The sequence below is a fragment of the Mirounga angustirostris genome, unplaced genomic scaffold (assembly GCF_029215605.1).
Source record: "Mirounga angustirostris isolate CCGP_5_RB_7025 unplaced genomic scaffold, mMirAng1.0.hap1 SCAF_15, whole genome shotgun sequence".
In the NCBI taxonomy this organism is placed as follows: Eukaryota; Metazoa; Chordata; class Mammalia; order Carnivora; family Phocidae; genus Mirounga; species Mirounga angustirostris.
Genome location: NW_026991723.1, coordinates 51,364,690 through 51,384,479, shown reverse-complemented (window position 1 = coordinate 51,384,479; position 19,790 = coordinate 51,364,690). Strand labels below are relative to the sequence as shown.

Genomic DNA, 19,790 nt, shown 5'->3' with positions numbered 1-19,790 from the left:
CCCAAGGAGTCTGATTTTAGAGTCCTTACTCCTAACTACTATTCATACACATATGCAGTGTCATGTTTTGAATACTTCGTATGCTTTCATTAGGAATTCTTGTCAAAAGATTTACAACTGGGGGGCGCCTGGGTGGCTCAGCCGTTAAGCATCTGCCTTCGGCTCAGGTCATGATCCCAGAGTCCTGGGATCGAGCCCCACATCGGGCTCCTTGCTCAGCGGGAAGCCTGCTTCTCCCTCTCCCACTCTCCCTGCTTGTGTTCCCTCTCTCGCTGTCTCTCTCTCTCTGTTAAATAAATAAATAAAATCTAAAAAAAAAAAAAAAAAAAGATTTACAATTGGTATTATTATTACACGTTTTCTCTAAATGCTAGGCATGGTTAGTTAAAACTCATTCCTCTCCCGCCAAAAAAAGAAAATATAGGATACTTAACACCACAACTGTCAAATCTTAGGTCCATTAGAGTTTGAAATGTAGTTACAGGAATATTTTTCAGTGACTACAAAATATTTATCTTTGGTATCTTTAGAATTTTTCTCAGGATTATCTTCACCATTTGTGATACCTTTTTTTTTTTTTTTCCTAAACCCTTACCCCAGTTAAGAACATGGGCTCCGAAGGAGGAAGGCAGATCTGGGTTTGCATGCTGGTTGGATGTGGATAAGTCATTTAACCTCTCCCAGCTTTGGTTTTCCCAGTTCTGGATAATAGAAGCTCCCCCATCCGCTTGTTGTGAGACTCTGTCCCGGGAATGCATGTGAAATGCTTGGCACAGTGCGTGCCTCAGACGACGCTCACAGTAGACATTCAGATAAGAGTTGCTTTCATCATCAGAGCCAGTTTGAGGAATATTATTCATAAGTGGGTCTAGTGAAAAGCTCAGATATACGCTCAGTGACTTAATATTTATACAGGTCACTATATGTCTAAAAGGGATAAAATAATAAGAAAGACTTGCTTATTTCAGGAGCTACTGAGTACTAACACAGGTAATTAATCAAGTTGGGTACAGTCAGACTGTGGGGCTAATGCCACAGTTATCTGGCGTTAGGCTGGCTCTGGGGACAGACAGGGGATGCTGTTTGAGGAGGGGGCCCTGGTGCCGTGAGCAGGCCACCCGCAGGTATTCCTCTGATGAGCCCTGTGGCTTCTCCTGTGACTTCATGGTCAGCCCTGGGTGTGTGATCCGTGCATGATCAAGAATGCACAGGCCCTTCATTCCCTGCACTTTGATCCATTTTTCTTTTCTCTCCGTAGATTCATGAATAATTTCACTTCTCCTTTGTTTTAGCTTCCAGGAAGGTATGTTGTCGTTGTGGGAAGATATATGGTGTGACGCCCGCAGGCAAACACGGCAGAGTAGAAGAATGTAACTACCACTTTGGCCCCGTGCTGAGTCATAAAGGCAAGTATTTGGTAGCTCTCTTGCACTTCGTTGACCAGTCAGTGCCCAAGCTGTTGAGAGAAAAGTGGAATAAAGTATTCCCTTCGCTGTATGCATTAAATGCAGTCCCAGAAGGAGAGACTGTAACCCCTGAAGTTTGAGCCTCTGACCACCACTTCGTAGCCCTGCAGCCCGCGGGCTCAGGAGCACCCAGGCTGGGACGGTTGTGCCGAAGGACCTCCAGGCGGTCAGCTCTCCCCCCGGCCTTCCCCTGCTTTGCCCCTGCCAGGGTTAGAATCGTTTCTTTGCCACCCCGCCAGCTCCCATCTTCCCTGCAACATGGTAGTTGGCTACAGTCCACTCAGGCGGGTGTTTTGCCTGCACCAACCGAAAACCTGGGTGCCGTCATTAGTCTCCCTGTTGTGCTCGTTTTCGTCTCAGCAGTGCACCTGTTTCATCGGCTCTCCCTCAGGAACATAGCCTGAGTCTGTGCTGTCTCCACCTCTCCTGCCCTCGCCCAGGTCCAGGCCACCCCCATCTCTGTCCCCAGTTGTTGCACTGTCGTTCTGCTCAGTCTCCCTGCTTCTACCAACCCCCCAAATCTATTTTTCACCCCCAAACTCCCAGAATAACTTTTTTACATCCAGTCCTGTCTCTGCCCTGCTTTGATGAAAAGCCTTCGGTTAGTTTGCTGACCCTGCCTGATTTGGCCTGTGCCCCTGTCTTCCACCCTGTCGCTTGTTCCCTTCACAGTCCCCTGGCCCCCTGTCCAGAGCCTCCTTGCCTGTTGTTCCCTCTGCTTTTGCCGTGGCTCAATCCTCCTCATCCTCTGGGCCTCTGCTTAACTTGTCCATCCACAAGGTCCTTTCTCAGCCTCCTCATCTGAACGAGGTCTGCCCTCTTCCGCCCCTGCACACTGCCTCTTCCTTTGCGAGCACTTAACCACATTTTATAATGATCTAGTCATTTACCTGCCATCTCCAAAAGACTGTAAGCTTTGGGAGGGACCACCATCCGTCCTTGTTTTCTCTCCTCATTGTCTCCTCAGCACTTAGTGTGTTACCTAATGCATATGGACCGTCCATAAATCTTTGGGTGGGTGTGTGGACACAGGAATTATTCATGTAGAGATCGGCATGAATATGAATGAGATCGTACTAAATGCTATGAAGAAGATAACGCAAGGAAAAGGAAATAGAAAGGAACATTGAATGACAGAAAAAATACGTGGATAAAGAATAAAGTAAATCAGTCAGGTTTGGCCTGAGTGTTTAGAGCATGGAGGGCTTAGTTTCACAGGGAGGAGGGACTGTGTATTCCAAGAGGAGAAAAACAAAGAGGGAAGACGCTGAAGGAAGAGTAAGTGTAGTGGGCAGACCGGTTGCGCTAACCAGACAATACAACGTAATGAACAAGGACTCTGGAATCAGCAGACCCGAGATTTGGGCCTTTTTTGCCACCTACTTTATCTGAGACCTTGGGAAAGTTACGTCAGCTCCCTGAGCTTTTGTTTCCACCTTCATAGAATGAGCTTTAGGTGACAATTCGGTGAGGTGACATGTCAAAGTCCTGGCTTATGACAGATGCTGCGTTAATACCGGTTCTTTGTCTTCCTTTCTCATCATAGGAGAAAGTAAGATAAAGCTGTGGGATGTCAAGATTGGATGAGTAACATAAGGCTGGTTAAGCATGAGCCTTCAGTGCCAGTCTGAGAAATTGGCATTTGATCAGTAACGTACAAGGGAACAACTTGAGGAAAGTGATAGAATGAACGTGTGCTTCAGGAAAATCAGTCTTAATCACATTTAAAGGAAAACTGGTGCAGAAACCACTGGAGGCAGAAGGATTTAATAGGGAATAGTTGAGAGAATGTTACCTTGGCTAGAGGGAAGAAGGGCTGAGGTGGATAAGGGAGCAGATGAGCTGGAATATGGGAGTGGGATAAGAAAAGAATTATGAAGGCTTGGGATTATTGCTGTGAAAATGTGCAAAGTGCCTGGTCAAAGATGCGGAAGGACAGGGCATCAGGATTTGGTAGGTCCAGCCAAGGCTGGAGGCGCCATCTGTGTTGTGGTCTCAGCCTCCATAACTGGGTGGTTTCTTGGGTCAGATCAACAGCTCAGACACAGGAAGGGAGAAGGTGGTAGTTGGAACCCCTCAACCAGAGGGCTCCAGTAGAGAGAGAAGGTCAAGGAGTAGGGAAGGTTGAAAAGATAGTTGAGGTAAAGTCAAAGCAGAATAAAGTAGTGACACCAGGGGTGCCTGGGTGGCTCAGTTGGTGAAGTGTCCGACTATTGATTTTGACTCTGGTCATGATCTCAGGGTCCTGGGATCAAGCCCCTTGTGGACCTCCCCACTCAGTGCGGAGTCAGCTTGAGATTCTTTCTCCCTCTCCCTCTGCCCCTCCCCCCACTTTCATGTGCCTATTGTCTCTCTAAATAAATAAATAAATAAATAAATAAATAAATAAATAAAACCTTAAAAAAAAAAATGAATGCCAGAGGATTGCTGAGGGACCAGGGCAAAATCAGGGAAAGAGAAAGGAAGGAGACAGAAGGTGTTCAGGACATTGGTAATTGTAATTCACCTTCAAAGTGAGACCCATAAGAACTCTGCTTCCAGGAGTTGATTTTTCCTGTTCATTATGTAATATCCCAAACTAGGACTATGTGGAGTGGTAACATCAGATCATGTGCACGGCAGTATCCTTAAAGGTCTTTGAGGGTAGGGTAAGACACGTACTCTGGGAGTGAGCCACTTCTGCTTTATAGAGTTTGCCTGTTTTGATTTGTATTTTTTGTTGGTTTGCAGTCCTCGGTGGCTTAGAGACACAGTACAGCTGTTGTGAAGGTGTCCTTGGATCTGCCGGGTGTCAGGTTGCCAAGGTAGGGCTTGTCATCCAGACCACTGTTCCTGTCGGGACCAGAGGTGTTGCCTCCAGAGACCAAGAAGCATTTGAAAGAATTCATTAGCTAATTTTTAATTGAGGAAATTTTTATGAGTGTAATTGCCCCTGCAGGAATAAACAGTAATTTATTTGGCAACGTTTATTTCAGCTTCACGTTCATGACCAGAAAGAAAACATAGAGGGCTTCGTGAAGACTTTCGTCAAGTGCCCACGCGCCGATGGTAATCCTGGTGTATTTGCTGTGAATTGTGAGGTGGTATGTCATTGTTTTCTCTTCCACCCTTCTTGGAGTAATTACAAGCGAATTATTGTGGTGCACTCTCCATTGTATGACAGCACTTCACTGGGCTTTATCCCCATCCCACAAAGCTCTGCAGTATAGTTCACATACTTTCAGAAGCAACTGAAGCTGAAGAGAGGTGACTTGGAGGAATTCCCATACCTAGTAAGGGATAGAGCCAGGAATTGGTCCATGGTCCTCTTTTTATTTGTTAATTTTTTTTTATATATTACCAATGGTGGTTCTACTCCTCAAATTGCTGAATTTATATGGGTGGAAAATGTTATAAATAGTACCGTTACCCCCGAATCAACATAAAAACTTGAATAAATTTTTCAGAAACTCTTGTTTATAGAGACAGTAAAATATTTTTAGGGATTTTTCTTCATATGAGAATCAATATGAAAAAGCAGGGAACAAAGAGAACTTGGAATCCTATGACCTGGGAAGCCCCACCCCTTACCCGCTGTCACCCCCCGAGCAAGTCTCCTGGATGCTCTAATCTGTAAAGTATGGGGTTAATAATCACTCCATGGTTACTGTGAGAATCAGATATACTAAAATAGGGGAAAGTACATTGGACATGTCAAACATCATGTGAACGGTTGTCTCTGCCGAAACCTAAAATTTTTATTCCCTACGGTATATTTGGAGAGCAGATTAGTAGAATTTAATAATAAGTGGAGAAGGGCATTGTTTGAAGCTTAGGTCTTTAACTGGAAACAAGGCTGCTTCAGACTTTGAAATCAAGTATCCTTTCCATGTTGTCCTCTACAATGCCATGTTTATGTATTGTAAAGATTTTCTTTTGTAATTCAACAAAATCTATAACCGCATAATCCAATAGGTAACACTCAGTTCCTCAGTCATGCTAGCCATATTTCATTTTTTTTTTTTGAGAGAGAGAGCATGTACACATGGAAGTGGGGGAGAGGCAGATGAAGAGAGGGAGGGAGAATCTCAAGCAGGCTCCATGCCCAGTGCAGAGCCCAATGCAGGGCTCAGTCTCACAACCCTGAGATCATGACCTGAGCCAAAATCAAGAGGCAGATGCTTAACTGACTGAGCCACCCAGGCGCCCCTCATACTAGTGGCTAGTGGCTGCCATACTAGACAGCATAGAAATAAAACATTTTGTCATCATGGAATGTTCTACTGGATAGCACTAATGTCTAATAAAAATAATTGTGAAGACTAAGCCAAGAAAATGGAATGATCTTATTAGCAGAAATACTACTAACATTTAAAACAAAATTAAAGCTTGGAACATCTTTTACAAGACTGTCAGATCCACTGACTGGCTTTTGTCAGCAAATCCAAATAATATGATTAAATTGTATATTCTAGTTAGAAATATTCCTTTAGGATATCTAAGATGTTAAAATGTTTACTCAATATGCTATGTAAGTTTAATATGTTCCCTCCCCCCCCCTTTATAGTGCTATACAGCCAAAGGTTTGGAACTTACTCAAGTGACCGTGGTTGATCCCAGCCTCCAGGTGGTCTATGATACATTTGTGAAACCGGATGAAGAAGTCATTGACTATAACACCAGGTATATAAAAGGGTTGGCTTTTGAGAATGTAGAATATTCAACATGTAGTTTAGGTGAGTTTTAGCTTAGTACTTTTATTGAGTCAATGTTACACCATGAGTTATACTATTTTCCTTTAGCTCATTCATTTGTTCAAAAACATTCATATTTTATTGAGTACCTTGCTAAAATTATGCAGACAGACACTGTGTTAGACCCCAGGTTACAACCCTAAATAAGAGACAAGGCTTCAGCCCTCATGGTGTTGACATGTTGGAGTGGTAGGTAGGAGGCTAGAGAGGTAAAAATATTGAATAAACTATTTTATTCATTGTTCCACCATTAATCAGTTCCTTTTGAAAATACGATATTAGCCATTTCCATTAGGTAAAAATACCCATTAGATAAAAATTTCTGCAATCTTGTAGACATGTCCCTGAGTATACATGGCTTTGATATGGCATGCAAAGTAATGGTGCAGTGCAGATTCTATTCGGTGAACCATTATTATTAAAATATGACATATTTCTCACCCAAACTCAGTGCTAACTTTGAAATGGTACAATATAGATGTGCCTTTAATTTTTAAAAACCTCGTATGAAACACCAGTGATATCACTGATCAATTGAATTTGGGTTTCCTAAAGGCTTATAAGCCATATAACATGACCTATTTATATACTTACTCAAATATAAAATGGCAAGGATCTAAATTTGTACTTTAGAATAAGAAGTGTTTATTATTGATGTTATTGTATTTATTGTTCAGTTTTCTTTAACACATTCTCCAAAAGTACTTAAAATTACTCATTTATATGTGTGTGTATATATATGTGATTTGTTTACACATATAAATATGGCTTGTATATACACATACACATATATAATATATATAATGTACATAGTATACATAATACAGTGTAGTATATATAATATCTTTTGTAATATTGTATATAAAGTATATGTATCATATATAGTGTGTGTATGACCATAATTTTGGAACACAATAAAACAAAGTGGTCATGTAAATTAAAAGTTGTTTTGATGATAAATATTGAGAATACTTATAGAGAATTCTAATAAGCATTTTTAAACCTAAATTCCCTCACAGTTCATAAAAATGGTTATATGCATAAAAATCAGTTAAAATTGCTATTATCAGAAAATACATTTTGTATACTAATCTTTCTTCTGACCTATTTGGATTTTTTTCCCTACTCATTTTTGCCACATTTGAATAGCCCTATTTTATTGGTTTTTTTTTTTTCCAGCTTTATTGGGGTATATTGACAAACAAAATTGTAACTAAACGTTACTGTACTTCTAGTGGTACTTATTCTTTCATGGTTTAATGGAATCTTTCCTAACTGCTTTTTTGGAAATAATTTGGTAATTATTGATATTCATAGTGACAAAATGATAACTGAAGGGCTTGCATTATAAATAATTTTGAGTCTCAAAAAAACTTCAAATGCATTCAGTGCATTGAATTTTTTAAAAATGTTTTAAAGTAAGCCCAAGTACTCCATGATAATTTCTTCTTAATCCAAAGAGTTGATTAACTATTTATCAAATTCCCTAAGCTTGATGATGGAGCCAGGTATCTTTTTTTTTTTTAACTATTCAAGTATAATTGGCATACATTGTCAGTTTCAGGTGTATAATATAATGATTTGTCATTTGCATGTGAAATCATCACAATAAGACTAGTTATCATCTGTCACCATACAAAGTTTAAAAACTTTTTTCTTGTGAGAACTTTTAAGATTTCCTTTTTTAAATAACTTTCAATTTTATAGTACAGTATTAATGATTAGAGGACTCTAATTGCTCTCATTGCTGTACGTTACATCCACTTGACTTATAAGTGGAAATTTGTACCTCTTGGTCTCCTTAACCCATTTTTTCTACCCCCAACTGCCTTCCCCTCTGGAAACCACCATTCTGATCTCTGTATCTGTGAGTTTTGTTTTGTTTGTTCATTTATTTTGTTTTTTAGATTCCACATATAAGTGAAATCATAAGGTGTTTGTCTTTCTCTGATTTATTTCACTTAGCCTAATACCCTTAAGGTTCATCCATGTTGTCACAAATGGCAAGATTTCTTTCTTAGAGCTAAGTGGTATTTCTTTGTAGATATTATGCTGCATCTTCTTATCCATTCATCCATCAATGAATACTTAGGTTATTTCCATATCGTGGCTATTGAAAGTAATGCTGCAATAAACACTGGAGTACATATTTCTTTTCAAATTAGTGCTTTCATCTTCTTCAGATAGATACTCAGAAGTATAATTGGTGGATCATATGGTAGTTCTGTTTTTAATTGTTTGAGGAAGCTCCATGTTTTGCATAGTATACGGCTATGTACCATATATACTGTATACTGGCAGTATGTTGGCTACACCAATTTATATTACCACCAACAGTGCACGAAGGTTCCCTTTGCTCCACATCCTTGCCAACACTTGTTATTTCTTATTTTGTTGACAGTAGCCATATAACAGGTGTGAGGTGGTATCTCATTGTGGTTTTGATTTGCATTTCCCTGATGATGAGTGATATCGAGCATCTTTTCATGTGTCTGTTGGCCATCTCTATATCTTTGCAAAAATGTCTATTCAGATCCTCTGCCCATTTTTTAATCCGATTGTTTGGGATTTTTTTGTTGAGTTGTAAGAGTTCTTTATATACTTTGGATATTAACCCCTCATTGGATAAATGATTTGCAAATACCTTCTCCCATTCCGTGGGTTATTTTGTTGATGGTTGCAGAAGCTTTTTAGTTTAAGGTAGTCCCATTTGTTTATTTTTGCTTTTGTTGCCATTGCCTTTGGAGTCAGATCCAAAAAAAAAAAAAAAGATTAAAATCAATGTCGAGGAGTGTTTTGCCTGTTCTAGGAGTTTTATGGTTTCTGGTCTTAAGAGTCAAGTCTTTAAGTCTTTTTTAGTTAATTTTTGAGTATGGTATAAGATAGTAGTCCACTTTTATTCTTTTGCATGTGGCTGTCCAGTTTTCCCAACACCACTTACTGAAGAGACTATCCTTTCTCCATTGTGTATTCACTCTTTCTTTGTCCTAGATTAATTGACCATATATGCATGGGTTTATTTCTGGACTTTCTATTCTGTTCCATTGATCTCTGCGTTTGTCTTTATGCCAGTACCATACTGTTTTGACTACTATAGCTTTGTAATATTGTTTGAAATCAGGAAGTGTGATGCCTCCAACTTTGTTGTTCTTTTTCAAGATTGCTTTAGCTATTCAGGATCTCTTGTGGTTCCATACAAAATTTACAGTTGCTTGTTCTGTTTATGTGAAAAATGCCATTGGAATTTTGATACGGATTGCATTGGATGTGTACACTTCTTTGGGTGATATGGTAATATTAATAGTGTTCTTCCGATCCATGAGCATGGAATATCTTTGAATTTACTGATGTCCCCTTCAATTTCTTTCATCAGTGTCTTAATTTTCAGTGTACAGGTCTTTTACCTCCTTGATTAAACTTATTCCTAGGTATTTTATTCTTTTTGATGCTTGTAAATGGTATTTTCTTAATTTTTTTAATGAAATTTCATTATTAGTGTATAAAAATGCAGTAGACTTTTGTATATTGATTTTTTTGGACCCTGCAAATTTACTGAACTCATTTATTCTAACAGTTTTTTGGTGGAGTCTTTGGATTGTCTATATATAAAATCATGTCATCTGCAAACAGTTTGAAACTTCTTCCTTTCCAATTTGGATGCCTTTTATTTCTTTTTCCTGCCTCGTTGCTCTAGCTAATACTTCTTATACTATGTTAAATAAAAGTGGAGTCATGTATGTTTTGTTTACAGGAGACAATAATATCAATATGTACTTTAAGTTAAAAATACTTTGCCAGTATTTTTATGTCTTGCTTTTCTCCTAAATTGCAGTAAAGCAGAGAAGTAGCCATGTTTCTGGACAGTTACTTAGAATGTGCTTCAGTGGAGTCCACTAGTGTAGTTTTCTGCATGTATTTCACTTGTTCTCATAACATTAAGATAGGTAATTAACTCTACAGATAAAACTGAGACCAGAAGGTTAAGTAACGTTCTGAAAGTCAAATATAGTAAGTGTGAAGAAGATGTAGTGGAATATTATTCAGCCATAAAAAGAATGAAATCTTGCCATTTGCAACAACATGGATAGAGCTAGAGAGTATTATGCTAAGAAAAATAAGTCAGAGAAAGGCAAATACCCTATGATTTCACTCATAGATGGAATTTAAGAAACAAAACAAATGAGCAAAGAAAAAAAAAGAAACCAATAAACAGACTCTTAACTATAGAGAACAAACTGATGGTTACCAGACGGAATGGGGGGATGGGGAAATAGGTGAAGGGGAGTAGGAGTACACTTACCATGATGAGCACTGAGTAATGTATAGAATTGTTGAATCACTATATTGTCCACCTGAAACTAATATAATACTGTATGTTAACTATCCTGGAGTTAAAATTAAAAATTTAATAAATAAATAAAACAGTAAAAAACACCCCACAAATATAGTAAGTAAGTAGTAGAGTCATAGCAGAGTTCGAACTTAGGTTATCTGGATTCTGCCTAGGGTTCTTCCATGGTACCCATATTTCATATTTAGGCTTTATATTTTTTATTATTTGAGCCTAGTAGACACACAATGTTACATTAGTCTCTGGTATAAAACATTGTGATTCAACATCTATTATTCTATGCTCATGAGTGTAGCTACCATCTGTCACCATACAACACTATTAAAATTTTATTGACTATACTCCCCATGCTGTACCTTTTATTCCCATAACTTATTTACTCCGTAATGAAAAGCATGTATCTCCCACTCCCCTCTGCCCATTTTGACCATCCTCCCATCCCCCTTCCCTCTGGCAACCATTAGTTCTCTATATTTATAGGTCTCGTTCTGCTTTTTGCTTATTTGTTTTTTAGATTCCACATATGAGTGAAAGCTCAGTCTGACTTACTTAGCATAATACCCTTTAGGTCCATCCATGTTGTCATAAATGGTAAGATCTCATTCTTTTTTAATGCTGCATAATACTCCTCTGTGTGTGCACCACATCTTTATCCATCAGTGGACACTTAGGTTGCTTCCACATCTTGGCTATTATAAGTAATGCTGCAATAAACATAGGGGTGCATATATCTTTTTAAATTTGTGTTTTTGTTTTCTCTGGGTAAATACCCAGTAGTGGAATTACTGGATCATATGGTAATTCTAGTTTTAATTTTTTGAGGAACTTCCATATTGTTTTCCATGGTGGCTGTTTTAGGCTTACTTTAATGGGAGATAAAGCTCAGATTATACAAAGAGAGTTCAGAGGAACTCTGTGAACTCCTCATGTCTCCCCCCTCCCAGGTTTACATTAATTAATCCACATTACATTTTACAAATATAAGCTAGTAAAGGATAGCTGATGGTCATAAGTAAGATCTTTGTTTTGTTCAGTGAGTGTTTGTCACACTGGGTCAGTGATGTGTTCTAACTCTAATTGATGAAATCCAGCGAGTTACCTTCTTGCATTGTGTGTCTTACTGGGGCAGGTTTCCCGGTGTAGTTGAAGATGACCTGAAGAACACTAAAACATCGATCCGTGATGTCCAAGCCATCCTGTTGAACCTGTTCAGTGCTGACACTGTACTAATTGGACATAGCTTTGAACATAGTCTCTATGCTCTTAAGGTAAAGAATTACAGCCTTGTACTTTCACAGAACAGTATATGTTAAGATGGTAGTCCTTATTATTGCATTATCACTGATTGTTGATTTGCCCTGTTAACTAAGAAGAAAAGAATTGCTGTCCATGTTGATAATATAGTCCCACCATCATAAACCAGAAGTGGTATAAGGCAGCTAAAGTCATTGGTCTCGTCCAGATCAAAAAGAAAATCCATTAGTTAGGATAAAGCCAGAATCATTGTTTGACATTGTCTTTAATATTAGAATGGGTAAGACTAGGTTTATCTAACAGGTTATTTTATTCACCTACTTGGAGATACTTTTTCATATTAAATCAGGTAGGTCTTACAGGTAGGCTCAAAATCAAATGTCATGTTCATTTTTCTTGGCATGATAGACTTGAAAATCTGCCCCTTAATATACTTTAGGTTAAAATTATCTGTTCTTTGCTCTAGAACAGGAGTCAGAACACTGTGGCCAGTGCTGGCCACCTATTTTTGCAAATATTTTTGTTAGACCCACTGCCCCCATTCACTTCTGTATTTTCTGTGGCTGCTTTCATGCTACAACAGCATTTTTAAATAGTTACGACAGAGACTGTGTGGTCTGCAAGCCCAAAATATTTACAGCTTGGCATTTTTAAGAGTTTGGTGACCACCTCTGTTCTAGAACACTAGTATCCGATAGAACTTTCTATATTTTCACTATACACCATGGTAGACACTAGCCACATTTGTTATTGAACATTTACAATATGTCTAATGTGACTGAGAAAATGATTCTTTCATTTTTTATATTAAATTTAAACAGCCACATGCGGCTGGTGGCTTACCACTTGGACAGCACAGCTCTCGAACTTTGGAGACATTTGCTAATTCTTTGTTTTAGCCACCCCGAGGACTTACCTTCATGCAGAGAAGGGCTAGTTCTTCTTTGGTGCAAGAATACAAATAAGGCCATTTAAATTTCATAGGTGAATGTCAGCCCTGTTCTCTGTAAAGCACCTGGTATTCAAAGTATAGATTTGTTTCCAATAGCAGTGTTGTGTTTGCCTGTGACAGATAAGTCTGACATGTGCTTCTACCCAGACCTACCAAACTGTGTGAAAAGAGAGGTGGGGACAGACCTAAGTTTTCTTTGAGAAAGTTCTTCCAGGGATGTCCTTCTGTTGCCTCAGAGACCTCACGTCTCAAACTGAACTTCTCACCATGACTTTCTCTCCTTTTTCAGGAACCATTTTATTCCACCTGTGTCCTAGACCAGAAAATCCTAAACCATCACGATTCTTCATTGTAATCAGTCTGTTTCTTCTGTCCAGACAACTCTTGGATTTTCCTATTCTTCTCTATTTCTACCACTGTCTTCTTTGATTTATTCAGTACCCCACAGCCAGGAACTGGTGTCTGGTTGGTAGTTGACACATTAAAGGAGAATTTAAAGTGCTTCTAAACATGGCATACTGGTGCTAAATGTTAACTTTCCAACTCCTCATTTTTCAATGAGACTTTAAATTATTCCTGAAGCTAATCTTCTTCCATGCTCCTTTCAAAATACAGCTCCCCTCCTCAAGAATCCAAACTGGTACCTAACTTTCTAGGCTCTCAGTTATCTGACTGCTCTTCTTTTTATCTATCTTAATTTCTGCTGTATGAAACTTCAGTGGAAGTTTATGCATCATCTTTCATGTATAAGCACAGGAAATTTGGACATAGACGCGACAGGGTCCTTGTCTATGACCCCTCCCCAGACACTGACAAGTAAACCACTCATATGTGGTAGGACATGTGCTAAGTTGAGGTGTGCCCCCCTCAGCGGAGTCCCAAGGTGGGAATGTGACTCTGCATCTACCCCGAGTCTTGGTTGGAACCTGTCTGCACATGCTGCCCCCTGGTGGTGCTCACAGGAGGAAAGTGGATCCACAAATCAGACCACTTAGATTCGATTTCCAGGTACTCTCCTAACTCCGTTCTTCATCTCTCAGAGCTGCAGTTCCCTTGGCTGCAAAAAGGGCCAATATCATAAAAGGGACAATAAAATATCTACCTCATTAGGTTAGTCTGCAAGTTGTAATGATTAATCCATGTGGAGGGCTTAATGACTGATAGTCTTAGCTGCCTCACATTCCTTGCCCATGGAGCATATTCTCCCTCTACAATGATTGTTGCTGTGATCAGTGTTGTTATTCTTTGGGGAGAGCTTCTGAGAGGATTTTCTCTTTCATTTGACAACTAATTCATACTTCAGTTGTGGACACGACAGTTCTGTTTCCTCATCGGCTAGGCTTGCCTCACAAAAGATCCCTCAAGAGTCTAGTGGCTGACCACCTGCAGAGGATCATTCAGGACAATGGTAAGAGCCTGTTTGCTCCTGATTAATATCAGGATCCTAAGTCTGACTTGAGTAAACAAACCATGGGATTCATGGTAAAAGGTCTGCTCCCTGAAGTGCTTAAGGTGGGTTTTTCTGTATGGATTCTCTCCTAGGGTGGAGAACCCTAAAGCATCTTGTTATGTAAAAAGCACTAAAATGCCCACTGCCTGGTGTCATCGTGGATCTTCCATGGGCATCAGAATAACCATTACAGAGAATGGTGGCCAAATCTTTGTTCGGAAAGTTGCCTGGCCTTTGAGTTCATGTATAAAACTTCTGTGGGTGTGGAGATCTAATTCCAGTCTAAATTTAGCTGGGTACCCCTTTTCATACGAGCTTTTCATCAAATGAGATTCCAGAATTCACTGGGTGTGGGTCATCTCACCCAGAGTAAATTGTGTGTGTTGTGTTAGAAAAAGAATTGTTCACATTCAATAGATTCATCATATGTGCACTTGATTTATACTGGTGGTGTGTGTATCTTGCTCTCAGAACATGTTTTTTCTGATGAAATACACCCAACATTAAACAAGTTAATCAAGTAGAGCAAGGATAGCTACCAACTACCCCATAAGTGGCATTGCCCTGTGCACAGTTGAGCAGTGTCTGCCTTGGAATGGAGGTTAGTTACTCTCTACATTCATGCGTGCCCGTGTAGGCTCCTCTTTCACACAACATAGAAGTCTAAGAAAATTAATTCTGCGTATGTTAAAATTTATGTTACAATGCTGTGTTTCTAAGGATACCTAAGATATGGGAAGGCCCTCTGATCAAAATACCAAGTGTACCGTGTGGTCTTTATTCTTTCACTCTGTCTGTTAGACACTGCTGTTGTCTCAGTGGGTCTTCGTCTGTTTTGCTAAAAATACATCTCAAAAAATTCCTACAAAATTCTATTATAAAATGTAATGTGTTCTATTGAAAACTGTCTTGAACCTTAGACAGGAAAATATTTCACTTCACAAAAAACAGCTTATACAAACATCTAATACCCCATTTTTTTCCAGAATAACACAAATGAAAAATACCATACCATTTTAGATGTGTTGATCATGTGACTTTTCTCATTTAATCTCATACATCATTTATTATTCTCACTAGAACTGTAGGCTTTATATTTTGGGTAAATTTCATGCACTTGTATCTGAGGTCATTCTTGGTGTAGAGAGCTGTACTTTTTCTAGCGCTCTCTATTTTTGGCTTTTTGCCAGATCTTTTACTAATGCCTGCTGCTTTGTTGTTCTCTGTAAAAGAGGTATATGGGGAAGGTGACAATGTGAGGACAGGCTACATAGGAAGAGGGAGATGTTTGCTAATCTAGACTTATGTATAATCTTTACAAAGGAATCAATCATATTTTGGTAAGTGCTCAGTGTTAATTTTTTAGACACATGAACTTAAGGCTTCGTTCTGCGAACCGCTGTGGTATATCACGGATGAAGTCGTTGTAGGTCTAACACGTTGTTTTATATTCTGTACCGTTTGGAGGTCACAGTTCAAGTGAAAGTGCTGCCGCCTGCATGGAGCTGGTTCTCTGGAAGGTGAAAGAAGACCTAAAAGGGAAGAAGTAATCACTTTGCCTGAGCAGATCTGAAATCCCTGCAGTGTTGTTTCAGTGACATCTCTCCTGCTGACAGTAGAGTTGGGTCTATGATGGTAGGATGTTTCTTGACCTTTTTCTTCAAAGAGGAGAAAGAAAAGTGCTGTTGAGGTTTATTTATTACATGTTCAAGGTTAAGCTTCCACAGTTTATTTCAGAAGCTGTGTGTGGGGTGGGGGGCGGTTAGTTGGGAGGATTAAGTTGGTTTGAATTTTCGACTCTTCTTCATGGATCGCGTGTGACAGTGGATCGCGGTTTACAGTTGAACCAGTGGGCCCGTGTCCTCCATCAGGGTCATGTCTCCGGTGACGTACATTTCTTTTTCTCTCCAAATACCGAAAACCATCTTGACCCAACAGAATTTTTTTTAGGTCTCATATATAAATAGAATAGATTTTCCTCACAAAGTAAATGTAAACTTTTCAGCGTACTCTGTTAACATAAAGATTTTGGTCATTTGGCTATTGTGTAATGTGTTTTTATTCTAACTGGTGTACTGTGACTGAATTTTAATTCATAACAATTTTTTTTTTAAGGCAGTATCTGGATCTTCTAAACACAGTAACCTGCATTCCCAATACCTGAATTGTCTCATTCTTTTGAGGAGTTAGCGCCATCTTTCTTGCTTTCTCAAAATGTGGAAACTACATGACTTTATTCTGTTTGATTACCCTTAAGTAAGTATGACTCTTCAATATTACTGTTGCTGACATGCTACAAAATCACAAAGGTTTTATTGCCAATAGAACAAGTGAGTTGGTGTAATCAATAGGAGGGCCTCTGTGCCGGAAGTACCCCAGTCACCTTCTGACCGTTGCTTGTGTGGATGCCTTCCTATTGTGACTTACATCTTTTTCTTGCTGTCCCACGTACTTCTCAGCCAGGTCTCTTGTCATGTACTTGAGGTGAAGTAAAATAATTCAAATTTAGATCATTATGAATTTAAGTAATATATAATTAAGAAGGTCAGACTATTATAAGGAAAAAAAAAGTCTGTTCCAAAGTCATATGCAAAATTTGAAGGGATTATCGGCATTTTCAGGTCATCCTTGTTCAGTTCCATGTACTTTGAAACTAAGCGCGGTCCAGAGTATGTCTACAACACATGGTAAAAAGCCAAAGGAGCTATGACAGGTATCTGGACCTGTGTTCAAGGGCTCTTCACTGAGTTTCCAGCTGTTGATTCAGGGTATGCTAGCAGCCTTGCTTGTGCTGTCTCTACCTGAACACGCTGTTGTGAACAAAGGGCCCTGCTATCGCTTCTGAATACGTGAGGTGGATTAAGGGGCAGGAATAGGGAACTTTATGCTGTATGTTGACCGATTTCACACTGTCCCATTTAAGAGAGATTCCAGTTCCAAGCCCTCAGTTGACACTGGAACACTACTGGAGGCACAGAAAGTGGACTAGACAGAACACTTCTCGATGTTTCCAGTCCTGCGAGCTGGAACTAGCATGTCTGGTGGAGTACCACACCCACTGCGCTACGGGCATCTTACTGACGGAGCTGGAGGACGGTAACTTGAAAGACATCTGGCAAGACCTAGGAGAAACATTCCCAGACGAAAAACAGGTAGGCAAGACATTTATTCACTTACTGTACGATCTCAGGGCAATGTGTGCCTACGGTATAAACTGTAAACTCACAACTGATCAGCATGGAAACTGTACAATGTGTAGTATGTGAAGGGATGTCCTGTCGGTACAAATGTCACATGTCTCCCAAATAGAATCCCAGGGTTCCTGCTCGATTTCTTAAAATACACAAATCAATATCACCAGAGAAACTAAAACTAAATCCCATTAATTTATCAAACTTGTACTTCTCTAAAGATCCTTAGACTCCTACGGAAAGAGAGTTAAGTCCCCTTCTAGATGGATTGACTCGTGGGCTCTGGAAACACATGACGGAGGTGTCCAATGACCAAGTGAAATTGAAATGGCTTCTACAGGTCGGGGAGAAAGTTTAGAGATGGATAGAAGAATCCCTTTCAGATGTTCACCTATGTCCTGATAATCTAACGTATTTCCCCCACTTTCCTCACTGGTGCTGTCAGGGTGGGTGTGAGGTTTATTAACATCTTTGTTCTATACAGCAAAACATTTTATAGCATTCACTATGAAGGTAAATATCAAAAACATCCAGGGTGATAATGAGTTAGGCATCATAGTAATTGTACTCGCACACCTTCCTGTAAAGTCCATATTTTTAGAAAAATATATTATTGCATATGAAACCATAAACAGGCATTCTGAGTTCAGCACATTCTTACTCAAAACAGTATATACAGTCCTAGTAGAGTCAAAGTGTCCTATAGATTCACACACAGGGGTTTCTGTGGTCACGTCCCAGACATACAGCAATATATATACATTTTTATATTCCGTGTCACCTCTCTTGGCAGAGTCTTGCTGGCTTTCTTGGCATCAAGGGTCTGACATGCCTGGGAAGGGGCAACATTACGTACAGATGGATGTGGGCTGTTCTAGGCTGCTTCTTCAGCAGAGCAGTCGATCCCGGCGTAGGCAAACTTCTCATAAAGTGTAGTATTCACGTAGGTCTGCGAGAGCAAGAGCGGTTCAGAGGGGCAGGAATAGTCAGACCCTAACTTGCTTAACTTGTTTCGATTCAAATACTAGGTACCTGGGGGACGTTTTTCTGTCCTCAGTCCCCATGTTGTATTTGACAGCTTTCTTCCTGAAATGCATCCCTTGCCTTCTACACCTAAGACTTCATCCTCTTACTCTTCTCAGTCTGGGCCATTCTTTCTTCTCTCTCTGTGGTCCCTCCGGAAATGTCCCAGTCTCTCACGATCATTTCTCAGTCCCCATTTTCCTCTATGTGATCTCACCCACGTCTCCGGTTTAATTACCCCTTGAGTGGTGACTTTCCATCTATTTCCCTAACCTAAATTTGTCTTTTCAACCTCAGATCTGTATAGCCAACTACCTGCTAGACCTTTTTAAGGAATTCCTGACCCTCCCCCTAGGAGCCTCCAGCCCAGGCTATACAGTCTATCAATCAGCTGTGTGTCCTTGGACACATCACTCTCACCTCTTTGTGTAGATTTCTTCTGTAAAATTCGAGAGTCAGGCTCGATTACTGAGGAGGGTCCTTCTAGCTCAGAGGCTAATTCTATCTGTTGTACCGTGTGTGACTCTCTCTTTTATAGAAATCTTATTAACTCGGACATTGTAACATCCTCAAAGTTGGGGGCCATGTCTTTTATGACCCTCTCTTGCCTCGGGCTATGCCCAGAACAGCTTGTTGAATTGTATCAGCTTTTTTTTTTTTTTTAACCATACAGGGTGCATGACAAATCGTGACTCAAGAGCCTGCCTGGAACTCCATGCTCACCTTGCGTTCTTCTAACATCCTGTTCAAGGACACCAGGATCTGGGCAAACGAGGGCCTCTCGTAAGGCTTCTCCCGCCAGCACTGTCTCATGAGGTCATACCTTTGAAAACAAAGAGTTAAGCAGTGAACTCTGTGACTCGGCTTCAGTCCTGGGCATGGCCCGGTGTGGGGTATGGAAACGAGAGAAGGGAGTGTAGCCAATTCACACATGGGCATCTGTGCTTAACCAACAGCACAAAAGTAGAGCACCGAGTTTCTCTCTGGCCTCCCCCCCGGGCCCCCCACCCACACATCCCCCTTTCTTCTGTCAGTAAAACTAGTGCGTATCCTCAGTACCATTCCTGTGGGATCTTGGTCTCAGCTCTTCTGATGATCTGGAAAGAGCTGACTCGTGTCTAGGGCAGCATCTCCCTTGGAATACTCCATCTCTCAAAATGTAATTTGTTTTTTTTTTAAAAAGGGTTCCATGCTCTAATAAATTTGCAAGATCCACCTATTGCATCTCCCTCTTAGGGATTAGCAGAGTAAAAGCTTGAGAAGTCTTGCCATTACAAACAAAAAACCTGTGTGACCTGACTTAACCTGGAACAAGTGACCACAGAGCTCCTTCTGCCTTGTATCATCTATTTGCATCTTGCATGTACCAG

At 39.9% G+C, this 19,790-nt stretch overlaps 2 protein-coding genes across 6 annotated transcripts in view; one reads left to right on the top strand and one right to left on the bottom strand.

The window, feature by feature from the left end:
* The window catches only part of LOC123850277 (uncharacterized), a 31,053-nt gene extending 29,507 nt beyond the window's left edge, over window positions 1-1,546 (top strand). The window contains exon 9 of the mRNA XM_045883678.3: window positions 1,293-1,546. Coding sequence (XP_045739634.1) covers window positions 1,293-1,546 — 254 coding nt within the window. The remainder of the gene's footprint in view (window positions 1-1,292) is intronic.
* Window positions 1,547-6,415: 4,869 nt separating this feature from the next.
* Window positions 6,416-19,790, bottom strand: part of TEK (TEK receptor tyrosine kinase) — a 106,712-nt gene continuing 93,337 nt past the window's right edge. For 4 of the 5 annotated variants that reach the window (XM_045882503.3, XM_045882504.3, XM_064579585.1 and 1 more), the window contains 2 exons: window positions 19,144-19,243; window positions 6,416-18,346 (listed from right to left, as the gene is read on the bottom strand). In XM_045882503.3, coding sequence (XP_045738459.1) covers window positions 18,272-18,346; window positions 19,144-19,243 — 175 coding nt within the window. In that variant the 3' untranslated portion in view covers window positions 6,416-18,271. The remainder of the gene's footprint in view (window positions 18,347-19,143; window positions 19,244-19,790) is intronic. The other variant, XR_010407775.1, reaches the window with a different exon arrangement.